This window comes from Salvelinus sp. IW2-2015, unplaced genomic scaffold, assembly GCF_002910315.2.
Source record: "Salvelinus sp. IW2-2015 unplaced genomic scaffold, ASM291031v2 Un_scaffold1133, whole genome shotgun sequence".
NCBI classification, from domain to species: Eukaryota; Metazoa; Chordata; class Actinopteri; order Salmoniformes; family Salmonidae; genus Salvelinus; species Salvelinus sp. IW2-2015.
Genome location: NW_019942746.1, coordinates 186702 through 206844, shown reverse-complemented (window position 1 = coordinate 206844; position 20143 = coordinate 186702). Strand labels below are relative to the sequence as shown.

General features: G+C 39.8%; 1 protein-coding gene across 4 annotated transcripts; it reads right to left on the bottom strand.

Annotated features, from left to right (window-relative positions):
• Positions 1-1808: 1808 nt before the first annotated feature.
• Positions 1809-19249, bottom strand: hdr (hematopoietic death receptor). Of its 4 annotated transcripts, none has more exons than XM_024137226.2 (10): positions 18930-19249; positions 6405-6567; positions 5963-6091; positions 5703-5814; positions 5434-5543; positions 5157-5243; positions 4799-4839; positions 4303-4569; positions 2903-2936; positions 1809-2773 (listed from the first exon to the last, which is right to left on the bottom strand). In XM_024137226.2, the coding sequence occupies exons 1-10, from the start codon at positions 18969-18971 to the stop codon at positions 2475-2477; spliced, it is 1284 nt and encodes a 427-aa protein (XP_023992994.1). In that variant the 5' UTR covers positions 18972-19249; the 3' UTR covers positions 1809-2474. The 4 variants fall into 4 exon arrangements, with proteins under 4 accessions (XP_023992994.1, XP_023992997.1, XP_023992996.1 ...); XM_024137229.2 differs by having other exon boundaries at positions 4471-4569; XM_024137228.2 differs by having other exon boundaries at positions 5452-5543.
• Positions 19250-20143: the final 894 nt, after the last annotated feature.

Genomic DNA, 20143 nt, shown 5'->3' with positions numbered 1-20143 from the left:
ACATTCCCTGTAGCTATAGACACACGGTAGGGTCATTCCCTGTAGGGAGCTGTGTGCCACTGCCACCTGCTGGACTATTCTGATAAAACATATCACTGTTCTGAGAAGACACATAACTGTTCTGAGAAGACATCACTGTTCTGAGAAAAGACATTCTGAGAATACACATCATTGTTCGGAGAAGACATCACTCTGCCTATTTCTGTTTTCTCTCCGGGATGGTCTAGCCTCTGCGTTGGTGGTTCCTGAAGCTCACTAATCTCCTGGCATTGCACAATGTAATGCCAGTCAGCTGGATGAGCTGCCTGGCGGTGCAGCGGTTTAAGACAAATTAAGTGTTGTTTGCCATCCTCACACCAAGTACAGGTGCAGAGTCCAGGCCTGTTTCTATTGTTGAGGTGTGGTGGTCTTACCAGGACTTTTACAGCCCCCGAAGCATCACCCAGGTGGGTGCTACATTTCAGTAGTGGACACTGATCTACGGAGGAGGAGCTGTGCCTATCGAAAATGACAAGGTGCCCGAGGAAGAGCTCCGGGGCCCGTCTGTCAGATGTCTCTACCTCCCTGCCTGGCTGTACCATCTATGCTCCCTCCTCTCAAGAGAAGATAAGAAGTTGAGAAAGGTACTAAAGCTGTGGATGACCATCACCCAAGAACTACCAGATCCTCCTACATTTGTTTTGTGAAATTGTTTTCTTTTCCTTTTTAAAAGCAAATTTGAGATTCAACATGTAATTAAAAGAGCTACCTATACAAAATAAATCTATTATTATTCTGACAATTTATTGATTCAGAATGACCTTTTGGAATAACACACAATTATGACATCACGGAACATGTCAACAGAACAACCCATGATGTTCTCTTTGATGTCAAAAAGCATACTCTTGAATGATATCCACGTGAAACATTTTAGTACATTTGAGTGATATTTGGTGCTAGTTAGACATATTTAGAAAAGGGCATAACATTTTAATAGAACAATATTTATTTCAAAACTGATGCATTACCATCAAAATGTAATCTAAAAAAAGACCATATTTAGTTGTAAAGAACAGCGACATACAATAATAAATATTGACATACATCATGTGTGAAATGTTATATTAAAAATGACACTGGCAAGGCTGGATTCAACTCAAGGAAATATTCTGTAAACTGTAACAGAGGAGATGTGAAGAAAATACTTGAATGTTAGTGAAACTGTCCTGAAAGGCAATCTGTGAAGACAAGAACATTGCTAACAATGTAGAGAGAAGATTGTCTTTTGCAATCATTAGACTAACCTAACTCATTCCAGCAAATTTTAAAAAGGCCATGCTAAGTACTACATCACTAAATACAGTGTTCAGTACTACAGGCTGGGAATAGCAGCTCATCATTAGACAGCAGAAAACTAGATTAATCCATAGATAGCGCCACCTAGTGGAAACTACCTGCTCTGAACTCATGACCTGATCAACATTGCCCATTTACAAATACCAAATTGTCAATGCCATTTTAAACACTTGGTTACACTGAAACATCCTTCAAATAAATCTAAAGAAAAAAAACATTTTTTGCTTAAGGAGCAACTGGAACTTTGGCATTATCAGTGTTAAGACAGAACTTTGTAGCAATATCGTGGACAGTGACAGCTTTTCATTTCCTGATGAAGTCAAATTGAGATAAAAGTATCGTTTTTACACAAGGTTCATCATCAATACAAATAAACAACCAATACATTTTTGCTCTACAATACCAAAATATATTTTTTAAATCTCATAATTACCTATATTTTTTGATCATGTGTAAATATGTGTTTTACATTCATTGCCGATTCTTCAAGAGACACCACTGGGAGTACTTCCCAAATGCCACCCTATTTCCTATATAGTGCATTGCTTTTGAACAGAGCCCTGGTCAAAAGTAATAGGGTTCCATCTGGGAAGCAGCCCTGGTGTTTAAAATACAGTCAGGCCAGTCCATGCCTTGATCAGTGCATTCCATAATGGCTCGATCACTATGCACTACGTCAGCATAGACAACATCCGGTTTATTTGATCCCGTTCCCCTACAGCAGTGTTTCCCAGCTCCAGTCCTCCAGTAACCCCAAAAGCACAACTTTTTGCTGTAGTCCATTACAAACTCACCTGATTCAACTCATTGAGGGCTTGATGATTAGTTGACAAGTTGAATCAGGTGTGCTAGTMCAGGGCTAAAACAGAAATGTGTGCCGTTAGGGGTACTGAAGTTGTGAAACACTACTCTAAACATCCACCACCAGCTCTAGTCACTAGCCAGTGCATAGCCTACCAGTTCACTGTGTGAAACTGTACAGAGGAAATGACTTAACAGCAAGCCAATAGGCCTGTCACAGCAAGTACCTGGGATCATTTAACGACACACATACGGCTCAGTTCTGACTCATACTGTACATCTCATCCAAGTACTTTTTGTATTTTCCCCATAACTCCGTAGAAGCAGGCATACATTCACTTTTCATTTTCTGCATATTCATAATAACCATTTTCAATGGCTTTAGAAATAATATTTTCTGCTGATAACCTTTGGCCAAAATAATGTAATGCTTTGATTAGGTCATTCATGTCAGCTTCCATGCCCACCTTCTCCAACCATACTTTCAACAGTTCATAGACTCGATCTTCAGGATGAAGGTGCACAGTGCTTTTTATAGCGTTGTCAGAGAGTCCGATGTGCCTGAAGAATCTGTTATGGTAGTGAACATCCAGCTCTTCAAAAAGTTCAAAACTTTTCTTCAAGGACTCATCACCTGAAAACAAAAAGGCGTCAAGACCATGACATCAAAGCCCACCATTCAATAGTGTATTATCATCTTAGGATAAATATTATTTTATGTTAACTAGTCTAAAACCATAAAATATAGAGGGTATACTCTCACCATTCAAAGGAACCAGTTTGATGAGGTCATTTTCCTAAATAAATACAAATAAAGAAACATGGTCAGTTATGAATCCTAAAACATAAGTCTGGCTCCTTAATTAGGCCTGTGCACTAGCTCTGAAGTTAACTCTTGGAGGGTCATGCCGGAGGGTAGGGGAAGGACCTCTACAACAGCTCTGGGCTTCTTGTCTCTGCCCTTAGTCCCTTCCTTGACCCTGCATGTGCATCTATAAATCACATTTACAATGCCTTCAGAAAGTATTGACACCCCTTGACTTTTTCCACATTTGGTTGTGTTACAGCCTGAATTGAAAATGGATTAAAACTTCGTTTTTTTGTCACTGGCCAAAACAAAATACCCTATAATGTCAAAGTGGAAGTATGTTTAAAAACATGTTTTGTGCAAATTAATTAAAAAAGAAAAGCTGAAATGTCTTGAGTCAAGAAGCATTCAACCCCTTTGCAAGCCTAAATAAGTTCAGAAATAAAAATGTGCTCAACTCACATAAGTTGCATGGACTTACTCCATGTGCAATAAAAGTGTTTAACATGATTTTTGAGGGACTGACTACCTTATCTCTATACCCCACACATACAATTATCTGTAAGATCCCTCTGTTGAGCAGTGCATTTCAAACAGATTCAACCACAAAGACTAGGGAGGTTTTCCAATGCTTCACAAAGGGCACCTATTGCTAGCTTGAAGTATTCTGAAAATAATAATGTGCAAATATTGCAAAATCCAGGTGTGAAATATCTTAAGAGACTTACCCAGAAGGACTTACAGCTGTAATCGGACTCAGGGGTGTCTCATGTAAATGAGATATTTCTGTATTTCATTTTTAATAAATTAGCAAACATTTCTAAAACATGTTTACACTTTGTCATTATGGGGTATTGTGTGTAGATGGGTGAGAGAAAAAATTGATTTAATCCATTTAGAATTCAGGCTGTAACACAACAAAATGTGGAATAAGTCAAAGAGTCTGAATACTTTCTGAAGGCATCGTTTGTGCTTGGGCTTGGCCGTTAGCAATAGTTCGGCAAATCTTCAAAAACATGTCTAAAAATGCACACTAGAAAAGACTGGTGACCGACCTAGTAAGTCTTCGTCAAGATGGTGCAAAGGGAGTAGCACTACTTCAAAATGGGACATGGTGGCTAAGCGTCCATTTGACCGTAAGATTAATTATTAATTGTGTGTACTAACGCTATCATACATCAGACAACTGTGGCTTTCAACAAACAGTAAGTTAATGGAGCAGAGAATAGAAAGTAAGACCAGATCCAGAATAGGATGAGTACTAAATTAACTATAAGGATGGAGTTAGAAAAGAGCTTGGGGGGAGACAGGGGAAGGTAAGTTAGCCTGAGCATGACCAGAGCAGCTGCTCTCACCCCAGCCGCAGTGCCAGGCTGCCTCTTGGCCGAAGGGCTGGGAAGAGGGGAGGATCTGGGGAGGGGGGCTGAGGGTAGTGCAGACAGACTGGACTGGGAGGAGTTGGTGGTGTTGGGGAGGCTGTCGCCCAGTCCATTGTCCTCATCCTCTGAGGCTTTGTCACCCACCGCCTGGGTCTGCTCCAGCAAGGGATAGAGCTGTGTGTCATCCAGCACAGCATTCTGGTTGTTCTGCCTCTCCTCAATTGACCTGTTATTTTGATCATCCTGCAAAATATGAAAAATGATGTTGTCTAATGAGGAACATTTTTTGCTGTTCAATGGTGCTGTTTGCCATGTTCACAAAATGTGTGTAATTTTATCAGCTCATCTCTCAGTAATTTTATCAGCTCATCTCTCAGTAATTTTATCAGAACTAATCAAATTTGATATGTAGTGCTGATTGAGTGACACTGTGAATGTGAAAATAACATTTGAATGAGACTGACTGACTCACCACCACAACTTTTAGCATCGCACTGGGATTATTCTGGGTGTCTGGAACAGAGGAAATGTGACTCAGACACGGCACTTTACATCCAGGTACAATATTGACTGTTCTGTTGACAGCCTTAAGACGCAGTGAGCTTCAAAGCTTTGTGGCTATGTGCCCTCTGGATGGCACCCTATTCTCTTTATAGTGCACTACTTTTGACCAGGGCATATAGGGCTCTGGCCAAAAGTAGTGCACTATATATGGAATAGGGTGGCATTTGGAACACAACCTGAGCTATGGAATAGGGTGCTATTTGGAACACAACCTGAGCCTTCACTATTGAAAGCAAAGGTATTTATTTTATATAAAATGACCTTACCTGTCCTTTTAAAGGGCTTTCGCCTCATCCAATAGACACCGGCAAGTGCAGCAGTGATACCCAGTACTGCCACCACAATCAGAAATACTGTTTCAATAAAGAGAAAATTGTCACAACCACATCCCTCTGCTGTTCTCCAAATTAGCAATTTGCTGTTTGAATCCCGGATTGCCCCTTTATATTCAGAAATAGTAAATTATCAAATACATGCAACATTAATAACATTTACAAAAATAACGACACAACAGAGCATGCAGCAAGGTGATGTATGCTGTACCTGGTCCTGGAGTTTTACCTGAGATGGTGCTGGATGTGGGCAGTCTGGTCTCACAGACCGTGTTGAACGTAGTGGTGCAGTTCTTCACACTCACCTCATTGTCTTTACATCTGGGAGAAGAGGAGGGTTTCAACAGAAATAGATTTTTTTTTAAATATATATGGAATGTGTAAGGTGAACATTCTTCATTTTGTAATGTTTAATGATAATCTAATGGAAGTTAGTTTGTCAAGTATCAGTGAGTATGCTCAAATATTCTTTGGACCTACCTTGAGCACTTTTTGCACACCTCGCAGGCTTGGTCAGGTGCACAGAAATACCCTGGTTTACATTGGCACTCTGTGTTCTGAGTGATGGTGCATGTCTTTGTGGTCACCTGATCTGTGACAGGAACACAGAGTTTGGCATGTTGAACACACAAAAAGAGCAGGGCCTGCATTTATAAAGCATCACAGAGTAGAACTGCTGATGTCGGCTCCGCTTTGTCATTCATTTTAATAGCATAACTTCATCTTCAAACAGAATTTACCTGAGCGACACTTAGTGCACTTTAAGCACTGTCGCAGTCCGTTGTCATGCTCAGTGTATGTGTCGAGGTCACAGTCCTCACATGTTCCTTTCTCCAAGGCACCCGTGCAGTACGCTTTGACATATTTACCTGAGGCCATAGAGAAACAACAGTTGTCTACCTGTACATAAAGCAGACACTTGACGGTCAGCTGAATATTCATTACTGTAGCCATATAACCGGAGTCATTACATGGTCAAACTTGCTTCAGTAGTTCCCATGATGGATTTCAGCTTGTGACAGACTGGCWATGTCCCAAATAGCACCCTATTCCCTATATAGTACACTACTTTTGACCAAGGCCCATAGGGCTCTGGTCACAGGTAGTGCACTATATAAGGAATAGCATAGGGTACCATTTCGGATGCATACACTGTGGATCTCAAATCTTCATTTGTCTCACCAGCTGGGCAATTCAAACAGCAGATGTTGTCATGTGGGTACTCCAGGTTTTCCCTGCATGAGATGTCCCGCTGTTTCCTGTTCCTGACGCTGCCTCCTGTCTGTGTCATCTCAAGGCCAGATAGAGCTGCCGCCATGGTGTTGATGGCCCAGATGAGGACAACCTTAGATAAAGGTGAACAACTTGTATTAAAAACACACTGTCATCCAGTTGTCCCCTTGCTTCCTTTAGACACCCATAGCATCCAAGCAAAGTGTAATCAAAGTGGGTTAGCAAATCTGCATTGTAGAGCTGGTTGTTGATCATCTCACAATATGGCATTATCAAATCTAACTTTTTTTTGTCATATGCACAGGAAACAGTGTAGTCTACACAGTACAATGACATTATTGACTTTACAATAAAACCAGGAATACCTCTAGGTTCCATATTAATGACTAACCAGGGAAGGGCAAAATCACAATCCCAGAATATTTTGGAGATCATCCAAACCTTGTTAGCAAAGCAATTTCTTAGCTTTTGTACATACARAGCTCCTTGTTCAAATGACATCATAGTTTTCAACACTTAGGTTTAATAACAGGACCAATATAATTTCATTCCTGATCACACCACTGACTCTCTAGCAAAACAAATACAAAGTTCAGCTACTGYGGAACAGGGGAAGCAATAAATGGGAATTTCCATCAACGGCCATATCGGAGATGGCTCATAAATCTCTCACTTAAATATTGAGACATGGTTGACTACTAATATGCCATTTAATGTGATGTGTAGAGACATCAGCAAGATGCCAGTCATTGAGAACGTGGTTATTTTAGGCTGCATTTAAAAGCACCCCAATCCTGATCTCTTGCTATTAATTGGGCAAAAGATCAGAATTGGGATGCCTCTAAACGCAGCCTCATACACAGTGAACATGGAAGATATGTTAAACCCTGTCTTTCTTATCCCRGTCACTTCAACTATAAGTGAAGCAAGCCTAATGATTAGTCATTTCTGTAGTTACACAAACATGATTTTGAAACTGTTCCAATGGGTTCAAATTAATCTCCAAGCAGACACATGTGCTGAATTAATAAGATCACTGAAAAATAATGTTGCCAGTGTAAATATGAGGTAGAAATGTTCTATAGCCTAGGTCTTTATATGGTTGAACTAGGCCTGTGTGTGTGCTGTATTTCTCAGCGAAAGACAAATAAGGACGGTGTTTTGCAATTTCCCCACTAATCCCTTTGGAACTGCCGCTGAGTCACAAGATACATGGGCACACCCAATTTAGCAACCAGTATTCACCTGTAAATTACAGTGAAGTATGTCCAAACCTATGGCCTTCCTACAAACCTGCTGAACAAATTAAAACCGAAGCACATTCCAGACGCTACGTGACAGCTAGACTGCATTATAAACTGGGTGATTCGAGYCCTGAATCCTGATTGGCTGACAGCCGTGGTATATCAGACCGTATACCATGGAAATGACAAAACATGTAGTTACTTCTCTAATTATGTTGGTAACCAGTTTATAATAGCAATAAGGCACCTAAGCGGTTTGTGATGTATGGTCAATATACCACAGCTAAGGGCTATATCCAGGCACTCAGCTTTGCGTCGTACATAAGAACAGCCCTTAGCCGTGGTATATTAGCCATATACAGTTGAAGTCGGAAGTTTACATACACTTAGGTTGGAGTCATTAAAACTTGTTTTTCAACCAAACCATACATTTTGTTAACAAACTATAGTTTTGGCAAGTTGATTAGGACATCTACTTTGTGCCTGACAATACATTTTTCCAACAATTGTTTACAGACAGATTATTTCACTTAAATCACAATTCCAGTGGGTCATGAGTTTACATACACTAAGTTGACTGTGCCTTTAAACAGCTGGGAAAATTCCAGAAAAGTATGTCATGGCTTTAGAAGCTTCTGATAGGCTAATTGACATCATTTGAGTCAATTGGAGGTGGACCTGTGGATGTATTTCAAGGCCTACCTTCAAACGCAGTGCCTCTTTGCTGGACATCATGGGAAAATCAGAAGAAATCAGCCAAGACCTCAGATATTTTGTTTTAGACCTCCACAAGTCTGGTTCTTCCTTGGGAGCAATTTCCAAATGCCTGAAGGTACCACGTTCATCTGTACAAACAATAGTATGCAAGTATAAACACCATGGGACCACGGAGCCGTCATACCGCTCAGGAAGGAGACGCGTTCTGTCTCCTAGAGATGAACGTACTTTGGTGTGAAAATCAATCCCAGAACAACAGCAAAGGACCTTGTGAAGATGCTGGAGGAAACAGGTACACACGTATCTATAGCCATAGTAAAACGAGTCCTAGTTTGCAACTGCACATGGGGACAAAGATCGTACTTTTTGGAGAAATGTCCTCTGGTCTGATGAAACAAAAATAGAACTGTTTGGCCATAATGACCATCGTTATGTTCGGAGGAAAAAGGGGTAGGCTTGCAAGCCGAAAAACACCATCCCAACCATGAAGCATGTGGGTGGCAGCATCATGTTGTGGGGGTGCTTTGCTGCAGGAGGGACTGGTGCACTTCACAAAATAAATGGCATCATGAGGAAAGAAAATTATGTGGATATATTGAAGCAACATCTCAAGACATCAGTCAGGAAGTTAAAGCTTRGTCGCAAATGGGTCTTCCAAATGCACAATGACCCCAAGCATATTTCCAAATTTGTGACAAAATGGCTTAAGGACAACAAAGGCAAGGTATTGGAGTGGCCATCACAAAGCCCTTACCTCAAACCTATAGAAAATGTGTGGGCAGAACTGAAAAAGCGTGTGCGAGCAAGGAGGTCTAATAACCTGACTCAGTTACACCAGCTCTGTCAGGAGGAATGGGCCAAAATTCACCCAACTTATTGTTGGAAGCTTGTGGAAGGCTAGCCGAAACGTTTGACCCAAGTTAACCTCTCTTGGGTAAGGGGCAGTATTTTCACGTCCGGATGAAAAGCGCGCCCAAAGTAAACTGCCTGTTACTTAGGCCCAGAAGCTAGGACATGCATATAATTGGTAGATTTGGATAGAAAACACTGTAGTTTATAAAACGGTTTACATTATGTATGTGAGTATAAGAGAACTGATATGGCAGGCAAAACCCAGAGGACAAAGCATCTCCCCCCCAAAAAAATTCAGCCTACCACTGTTTTCAATGGCTGTCACTTCTATTATAAGGCAAAATCCTCCCAGATTGCAGTTCCTAGGGCTTCCACTAGATGTCAACAGTCTTTAGAAAGATATTCATGCTGGTTTTTGGAAAAATGAGACAGAAATTGTAGTTTTTCTAGGTGGCTCCCCTTTTGGCTGTAGTGTTTTCAAGCGTGTGGAAGACAGCGCGTTCTTTGGTATTTTTCTTTGGTAAAGACAATAACGATTCTCCGTCTTAAATTTATAGTTTATTTACGTATTAGGGTACCTAAGGTTTGATTATAAACGTTGTTTGACTTGTTTGGAAAAGTTTATTAGTAACGTTTGGGATTMATTTTGTATGCATTTTGATGGAGGGAAACTGGGTGGATTATTGACTGAAGTGCGCCAGCTAAAATGAGTTTTTATTGATATAAAAAAGGACATTATCGAACAAAATGACCATTTGTGATGTATCTGGGACCTTTTGGAGTGCCAACAGAAGAAGATCATCAAAGGCATTTACTTGAATCACTATTTCTGACTTTTGTGGTGCACCTGCCTGGTTGAAATATGTTTTTCATGCTTTTGTATGCGGGGYGCTGTCCTCAGATAATCGCCTTTTTGAAATCTGACACAGCGGCTGGATTAACTTTTTAGGGATAGGGGGCAGCATTTTCACTTTGGATGAATCGGTGCCCAAATTGAACGGCCTCCTACTCTGTCCCAGATAATAATATATGCATATTATTATTACTATTGGATAGAAAACTCTGAAGTTTCTAAAACGGTTTGAATTATGTCTGTGAGTATAACAGAACTCATATGGCAGGCAAACTTCCAAACAGGAAGTGAGAATTCTGAAAAGGGTCRATGTGAAAGTCATCGCCTATTCAATTCCCTGTAATTTATGGATCTGTTTGCACTTCATACGCCTTCCACTAGATGTCAACAGTCAGTAGAACGTAGAATGAAGCCTCTAGTGTGATGTGGGGCCGGATTGGAGCTATTTGAGTCACTGGTCTGGCAGATTGCCAGTTCCTGGTCACGCACGCTAGTCATGGAATGGCAATGTGTGCCATTAGTTATACAGACATGAAGAAATGCTCCGGTTGGGACGTTATTGGATATATTGATAACATCCTGAAGATTGATTCTCTTCTAAGTTTGACCAGTTTATTCGACTTGTAATATGACTTTTTGAAGTTTTCGTCCGACGTTTGCCTTCACTTGCGCCAGTGTTTGGACACGTGTACTACACATGCTAGCTAAAGTTGCTAATTTAACATAAGTAATGGACATTATCGAACAAAAAAAACGATTTATTGTGGAAAATTGATTCTGGCATTGCATTCTGATGAAGATAATCAAAGGTAAGGGAATATTTATGATGTAATTTCGTATTTCTGTTGACTCCAACATGGCGGAGAAATGTTATTTATATTTGAGCGCCGTCTCAGATTATTGCATGGTGTGCTTTTTACTGAAGTAAAAAAAAAAAATCTGACACAGCGGTTGCATTAGGAAAGTGTATCTTTAATTATATGTAAAACATGTATCTTTCATCAAAGTTTAGTATTTGAGTATTTCTGTTATTTGACGTGGCTCTCTGTAATTACTCCGGATATTTTGGAGGCATTTCTGAACATGGTGCCAATGTAAACCGAGATTTGTGGATATAAATCTTCACATTATCGAACAAAACATAAATGTATTGTGTAACATGATGTCATATGAGTGTCATCTGATGAAGATGTTCAAAGCTTAGTGATTTCATTTTATCTCCATTTCTGGTTTTTGTGAAAGCTATCTTTGGCTGGGAAAAATGGCTGTGTGTTTTTTGGATTTGGTGGTGATCTAACATAAATATGTTGTGTTTTCGCTGTAAAACATTTTTTAAATCGGGCACGATGGGTAGATTAACAAGATGTTTATCTTTCATTTGCTGTATGGACTTGAATTTCGCGCGCTGCCTTTTCAGCGTGATTGTTGGGGGGGGAGGGGGGGGTTCCGCTAGCGGAACGTGTGTCCTAGAAAGGTTAACAAGAAGTTAAGCTTTATTTTTATGTATTACCCTTGTGATTTTATGAAGGTTAAATATTTATAATTCTGTAGTTTGAATTTCACCGGAAGTTGGCCAGGTGGGACGCTACCTTCCCACCTGCTCATAAGTTACATGTATTTGGCTAAGGTGTGTGTAAACTTCCGACTTCAACTGTATATGAATGTCAGCATGTATTCTTTCTGTAGATAATAGCATCCTGTCKGGCTGTATCACCGCCTGGTACAGCAACTGCACCGCCCGCAACCGCAGGGGTCTCCAGAGGGTGCTGCAGTCTGCCACGGCCTGTTCACCCCGCTATCATCCAGAATGCGAGGTCAGTACAGGTGCATGAAAGCTTGGACCAAGATACTGAAAAACAGCTTCTATCTCAAGGCTATCAGACTGTTAAATAGCCATCACTAGCCGGCTTCCACCCGGTTACGCAACCCTGCAGCTGCCCTATAAACATAGACTTGGATTCTGGCCACTTTAATAATGGAACACTAGTCACTTTAATAATGTTTACATATTGCTTTACTCATCTCATATGTATATACTGTATTCTATTCTACTGTATTTTAGTCAATGCCACTGACATTGCTCGATCTAATATTTACAATTTCTTATTCCATTCTTTCACTTTTAGATGTGTGTATTGTTGTGAATTGTTAGATACTACTGCACTGTTGGAGTTAGGAACACAAGCATTTCACTACACCAGCAAAAACATATGCTAAATATGTGCATGTGACCATTAAACTTTGATTTGATGATTCTGCCAGTGTCTTTGTGCAAAGTTGAGGGTCGCTAGACTTCAATGTTCATAGTATTGACGTCAGACGGAAGAACAGAGGACACATGATTATTGTATCGTGTGAAACTTTCAGACGTTCTGATGTTGTGGGATTGTCTCTGGTGTTTACAGAACATTGGTGCTGTGAGATTAGGATATCAGGGCCTGCTTAGACAAAACAATTGTAGCAGTAGAACAAAGGATTACAATGTATGAGAAGAAAATTAGCTGTTATTGGCAGAGAGGTTTGGAACGGTCTTTTTTATTGGTTTATTAACTAAATTTACTGCCTGGTGATGGCACCATGGAAGGCCAAAACTCCATCCCACCAAAACAGGCTGARAATTCAGGCAGTCTTTTCAAACAGCTCTTAAACTAAAAGGGCATTATCATCATTTTCACAATATTATTCCAACCTCATATAGTACGGCTGGGCAATATGGACAAAATATCATATCACAATATTTTTGATGGTATTTGACGATATTTTATGTTTTTGGATAATAAAAGTTCTAAATATGCTTTATGAGTAGTTCATGACCATAGGGTGGCAACACAAATGATAAGTGATTTCAAATGGGGCTTTTTCCATTTATACTGTTCAATCCAACTCCAAATAAAGATAATTTTCAGCATTATCATCAATTTCTGCACTTTTATTAGAAATGTCCACACTGTGCCACGCAGCATGATATGGGCAAAAAAAAAAAATCGAAGCCCATTTAATTGGTGAACTGTTGGAATCACAAAATATAATGATTATTCTAATTCTATAGTTGGAATATAGTGGGCAGCACATTGAATATATTGTTGTTTGACATGACAACGAATGAATAAGCCAGGGAGGAATTATTGACAGGGTTGGTCAGTGTTTCCAGGAGACCGTAATTAGATGTTACCCTTTCCATGACAGACTAACCAGGTGAATCCTTGTGAAAGCTATGATCCCTTATTGATGTCACTTTTTGAATCCACTTAAAACCAGTGTAGATGAAGGGGAGGACACAGGTTGAAGAAGGATTTCTAAGGCTTGAGACATGGATTGTGTATGTGTGCCATTCAGAGGGTGAATGGGCAAGACAAAATATGTAAGTGCCTTTGAACAGGGTAGTAGGTGCCAGGCGCACCAGTTTGAGTATGTAAAGAACTGCAACGCTGCTGKGTTTTTCAAACTCAACAGTGACCTGTGTGTATCTGGAATGGTCCACCACCCATGTCCCTGTGAATTGAGGCTGTTCTGAGGGCAAATGGGGGGGGGGCAACTCAGTATTAGGAATTTGTGACTCATGTTTGGTATACTCCGTGTATATAAAACACAGGAAATCACGTTTTTGACTGCACTGGGCCTTTAACTTCTCTATGGTAGGGGGCAGCATTCTGAATTTTGGATGAAAAGCATGCCCAAATTAAACTGCCTGCTTCTCGGGCCCAGAATATATGATATGCATATAACTGGTAGATTTGGATAGAAAACTCTAAAGTTTCCAAAACTGTTAAAATAGTGTCTGTGAGTATAACAGAACTGACTTGGCAGGTGAAAACCTGAGAGAAATCCATTCAGGAAGTAGTTTGTTTTGGGGTTTTGTAGTTTTCTATTCAATGCCATTACAGTATCCATTGACTTAGGACTCAAATTGCAGTTYCTATGCCTTCCACTAGATGTCAACAGTCTTTAGAAATTGTTTCAGGCTTGTATTCTGAAAAATTAGGAAGTAAGAGCAGTCAATGAGTGGACCCTAAAGTGTCACAYAGCTTTTTCATGCGCACGACCGAGAGAGTGCCTTTCTTGTTTACCTTTTATATTGACGATGTTATTGTCCGGTTGAAATATTATTGATTATTTAGGCWAAAAATAACCTGAGGATTGAATATAATCATCGTTTGACATGTTTCTATGAACTTTTCGGATACAATTTGGATTTGTCTGCCTGTTTTGACTGCGTTTGAGCCTGTGTATTACTGAAGAAAACGCGCAAACAAAACTGAGGTTTTTGGATATAAAGAGACTTTATCAAACAAAAGGAACATTTGAGTAAATGAATGTCTGCAGAGTGCAACCATATGAAGATCATCAAAGGTAAGGGATTAATTTTATCTCAATTTCTGACTTGTGTAACTCTTTTACTTGGCTGGTTACTGTTTGTAATGATTTGTCTGCTGGGCTATGTTCTCAAATAATCGTAAGGTAGATCTGACACCGTGGTTGGATTCACAAGAAGTTCATCTTTAAACCTATGTAAAATATGTTTTGTTTTCATAATTTTCATAATTAGTATTTCTGTATTTGAATTTGGCGCCCAGCAGTTCCACTGGCTGTTGAAGAGGTGGGACGCTAACGTCTCACGTACCCAAGAGAGGTTAAGGCATAAGGTTTATTTATTTTAAATGTATGTAGTTCCATCCTTGTTATGCAGGCCCACTTCTACATTCATGTTATGTATTATCTAACGTTCGATCTGTTTGGATCCGAGGAAGAGGAAAGGGGATACCTACTCAGTTGCACAACTGAATGCATTCAAATGAAATACAGCTACTTTTTCATATTGCCGTAGCTTCTGCTTTAGCTGCTAATGGGGATCCTAATAAAATACAAAAACTATATAGGCCTACTTTTGAGAAGGCATTGAGGCTAATAAGCATAAGTAATCTTGAGTACAACCTCAACTGATTTAAATCCTTCATAAATGAGCAAATAGGATCAGTGACAAACAATGTCATATATTGGAAACATTCTCCTACCATGAAAGCTTAATAACTTGACCCACATTTGTGATAATAACACATGTGGTAGTGTCAGAGATATACAACCTCCTAGAGCACAATATAACAACTTATGCAAACATCTTGAACTTCAAACACATTTGCTTGAGTAGTAGCCCAGAGGCTGTATACAGTACATTCGGAAAGTATTCAGACCCCTTACCGTTTTCCACATTTTGTTACGTTACAGCCTGATTCTAAAATGTATGAAATTGTCACCCCCCCCCCTTCAATCTACACAATACCCCATAATGACATTGCAACAACAGGTTTGTAGAAATGTTGGCAAAATGAAACCCTGGAAATATCACATTTAAATAAGTATCCAGACCCTTTATTCAGTACTTTGTTGGGGCACCTTTGGCAGCAATTACAGTCTCAAGTCTTCTTGGGTATGACGCTACAAGCTTGGCACACCTGTATTTGGGGAATTTCTCCCATTCTTCTCTGCAGATCCTCTCAAGCTCTGTGCTCTGTCAGGTTGATTGGGGAGCACCGCTGCACAGATATTTTCAGGTCTSTCCAGAGATGTTCCATCGGGTTCAAATCCGGGCTCTTGCTGGACCACTCAAGGACATTCAGAGACTTGTCCCAAAACCACTCCTGCGTTGTCTTGGCTGTGTGGTTAGGGTTGTTGTCTTGTTGGAAAGTGAACCGTTGCACTGGTTGACTCCAATCAAGTTGTAGAAACATCTCAAGGATGATCAATGGAAACAGGATGCACCTATGCTCAATTTCAAGTCCCATATCAAAGGGTCTCAATATTTATGTAAATAAGATTTCTGTCTTTTATTTTTAATAAATTTGGCAAACATTTCTAAAAACCTGTTTTCACTTTGTCATTATGGGGTATTGTGTGTAGATTGATGAGAAAAATGGTAAAAGATGAACAGAGCAAAGTGAAGAGAATTTTGATCACAACCTGCTCCAGAGCGGACAATGACCCTAAGCACACAGCCAAGACAACGACCCTAAGCACACAGCCAAGACAACGACCCTAAGCACAGAGCCAAGACAACGACCCTAAGCACAGAGCCAAGACAACGACCCTAAGCACACAGCCAAGACAACGACCCTAACCACACAGCCAAGACAACAAAGGAGTGGCTTCGAGACAAGTCTCTCAATGTCCTTGAGTGGCCCAACCAGAGCCCGGACTTGAACCCAATCTAACATCTCTGAAGAGACCTGAAAATAGCTGTGCAGCGACACTCCCCATCCAACCTGACAAAGCTTGAGAGGATTTGCAGAGAAGAATGGGGAAAAACTCCCCAAATACAGGTGTGACAAGCTTGTAGTATCATACCCAAGAAGACTTAAGGCTGTAATCGCTACCAAAGGTGCCCCAACAAAGTACTGAATAAAGGGTCTGAATACTTATGTAAATGTGATATTTCCATAAAAAATGTGTAATCAATTAGCAAAAACTGTCTAAATACCATGTTTTGCTTTGTCATTATGGGGTATGAGGGGAAAAGTAGGTTGATGAGGGGAAAAAAACAATCTGAACAATTTTAGAAAAAGTGTTAACAAAATGTGGAAAAAGTCAAGGGGTCTGAATACTTTCCAAATGCACTGAACATCAAACTTCTCAGAGTGTGAGTGCTGATCTAGAAACAGTTTTCCCTTTTAAGATCTTAATGAATAAGATTGCATGGATAGGGGGAGTTCACCACACCTACTCTGAGAAGCTTGATAACTAGTCTCCCTAGGCCGATGGGAAGTCTGGGATTTCCGAGACTTGATGATAGCTGTGGCCCCAGAGCTGGACCTGTGCTACTTTAGTAGGTAATCAGATTCATCACTTTTCACAAGTAGATCATAATGGTTAGTTATTTTACACAGAACACAAGATGACATGTTTCCCCCATAGTAGATATTCTACGACCTTGTTCCCTGTAAAAAGATATCCTTTAATCTCAACTCTAATCAAATGGCATGTTGTTGCCATTTTTCAACAGGTGCACACCTGGGAAATAAGATATAGGCATAGACTACCATATGAAGCAGCCACCTCATTGTAGATTTTATATATATATATATATATATATATATATAACATTTAAGCATGAGGTACACAAACTGCACAACTTCAAGTGCATATCAGATTAAAAAACATGTATGAGTATGTACAGCAGTGTTCTAGAATATTGGACCGTCAGCATTTATACTTTTCTAATTCCAGGAGATGCGTTCAGAAATCTGCAATTTCAAAATGCATTTTATGCGTTTTATATTGCTTGCAATGAAATAAAACTATGCATGGTCATCATGTTTATCATAGAAAAAGTGTAGCCAGCTACATTTCCTAATGTTTTGCTTGAAGTTAATCTTGCATTTTACCTGAGAAAAGTAGGCTACACTGAGAAAAGTACTGGAGAAAAAAGTATACTGAACAAAAATCTAAACACAACATGCAACAATTTCCAAGATTTTACCGAGTTACAGTTCATATAAGGAAATCAGTCAATTGAAATAAATATATTAGGCCCTAATCTATGGATTTCACATGACTGGGCAGGGGTGCAGCATGGGTGGGCTTTGGAAGGCATATGTCCACCCACTGAGGAGCCAGGCCAAGCCAATCTGAAAGAGTTTTTCACCAAAAATGGCTTTATTACAGACAGAAATACTCCTCAGACGATCCCACAGGTGAAGAAGCCAGATGTACAGGTCCTAGGCTGGAGTGGTTAGACGCGGTTGAGGCCAGTTGAACACACTGCCAAATTCTCTAAAATAACATTATGGTACAGAAATTAACATTAAATTCTCTGGCAACAGCTCTGGTGGACATTCCTACTGGATGGATTATGCTCACTAACAGGGATGTAAACAAAATTCTGCTAAAAAATGTAAGAGAAATAAGCTTTTTGTGCATATGAAACATTTCTGAGGTCTGTTATTTCAGCTCATGAAACCAACACTTTACACGTGGAGTTAATATTTTTGTTCAGAGTAACTGCACATCAGTCTGAGCACATCAGTCTGAGCGCTGTCTGCTAATAGAATGCCTGTTGATGTATCCTCATCCAAGTGGAGAAGTGCAACTGAAGCACATCATTTGTCTGATGCCAAGCAGAAATTAAAAAAGATTTTTAGATATGCATTTACAAAACGCAGCAAGACATTTCTTATATATAAATATCTCTGCGTGGGAATCGCAATTTCTCCAACTGTCAAGACACTTAAATGAATAGCGGAAATGTCGGCCACCTGGATACCCGTTGGTTGGGAGTTGTGGATTCTGGCTGTGCGTTCCCCGTGTATGGTGGTCACAGAGCCGCGACTATGATTTACTCGACATGTCACAATGGGACGCCGAACTAAGTATGCGGCTCGGAGACCAAAATTCCCAACCAACGCGTCCTCTATTCATTTGAATGTGTTGACAGTTGGAGAAATTGCTTGAGCTGCGCTGAGAATTAAACACTGCTGTGCATAAGTGTACACGTTTGGTACTATGATAGGCCCTTTAGTCAAGCAGTAGGCTACACCGGCTTCAACCGGCGCCACACAAAAATGTCACACCTTTATGAGGCCTTTCCATTGGCATGTTTACGCGACATTCTTTCTGGCCGAACACATGGCGCATCGATTCTGAAGATTTTTTTTATTTTAGAATATATTTGGATCAAAATTAGGCCAACATCGATCATTTCATTGGCGTGTGAATGGCATTGCTACGTGCAGTGTGTGATGTTGTGCAATGTTCCCAGTCAATTTGATCCCACCGACCGATACAAGTTTCACGTGAAGGGAAATAAAATAAACTTACCATCAAATGTATATAGCTCATACTCAAAGGTGGCGTAGACATCCCCGTTGAGAGAACCACTATCCGACTATACTCAACGGTGGTGTACACATCCCAGTTGAGAGAACCAGCATCCGATATTATACTTTTTTCTCGCGGAACAAAACTTTAGCCAACTCTCCTCATGAGAGAACGTTCCAGATGACGATTGCGCAGTCTCCGTCACGCCCTTTTAGTCAATAGATTATCTAGGTAAATCCCAATTTAACCTTGTCCTCTATCCTAGACACTTTTTTTTGTCTGTAGATATCTAAAATGAAGTGCAAATAGGCCTAGATGCCTAATACTTGTTCCATTATTATTATTATTATTATTATTATTATTATTATCATCCACAGAATTAAAGGATGCTTTTTGGGATAACTTGATACATGTTTAATTACAGTATAAATGCAAATAGAAAACACAATATGGATTGAGTTATTGAATATGTCTTATTCCATATATCATACACGGGAGTTAAAGAGTATATATATACCATTAAAAATGCAGTTTTAGTTGGGGAAAACCCACTTTGTAAAACGTCTAGGATTACAAGGCACACAACATTATCAATGTGGAAAACGCTCTTTCTGTGGGTGTCAGTTTGACATTATCTATGCAACAGTTGTCTGCTCCGTTGAGATACAGTATCTCTAGTCTCTCACGCAGACACGGCCATATAGTCACAGGAAGGGGATGGTTAAACGGACTCATTTGCTCAGAAAGAGAGGAATTTCATACTCACATAAGAGTGCTGGGACACATGAACTAGTACACCTAACAGTGAACTGTGAAACTACACTAACCTGTTCAACCTCGTCTACTGATATAATTATGTGTGGATGGTTTAGATCAAATTTAAGTATATTTTTGACCTATTTAGTTCAAAAATCAAATTCAATATTAATATTTACAATGAAAGTTAAAAATAATAATACAGGATGGACAGGTGCATCAAACGTTCTGCCGCAGTTGTCATACAGTAGCCTATACTGTCTGAATCCAACACAGCCACATATTGTACAGAGCATTTTTAGTTTTGCTGAGAATTTTACCTGTTACCTTAGCWACTTGTTCATGGGGTCATTTAACGCTATAACCTGAAACTGATCAGACAGCGGGTCATAAACCATTTCTTGATGAGCATTAATAGATCATACTGTATTCTACAACAGTATATCCATAGTCTATTC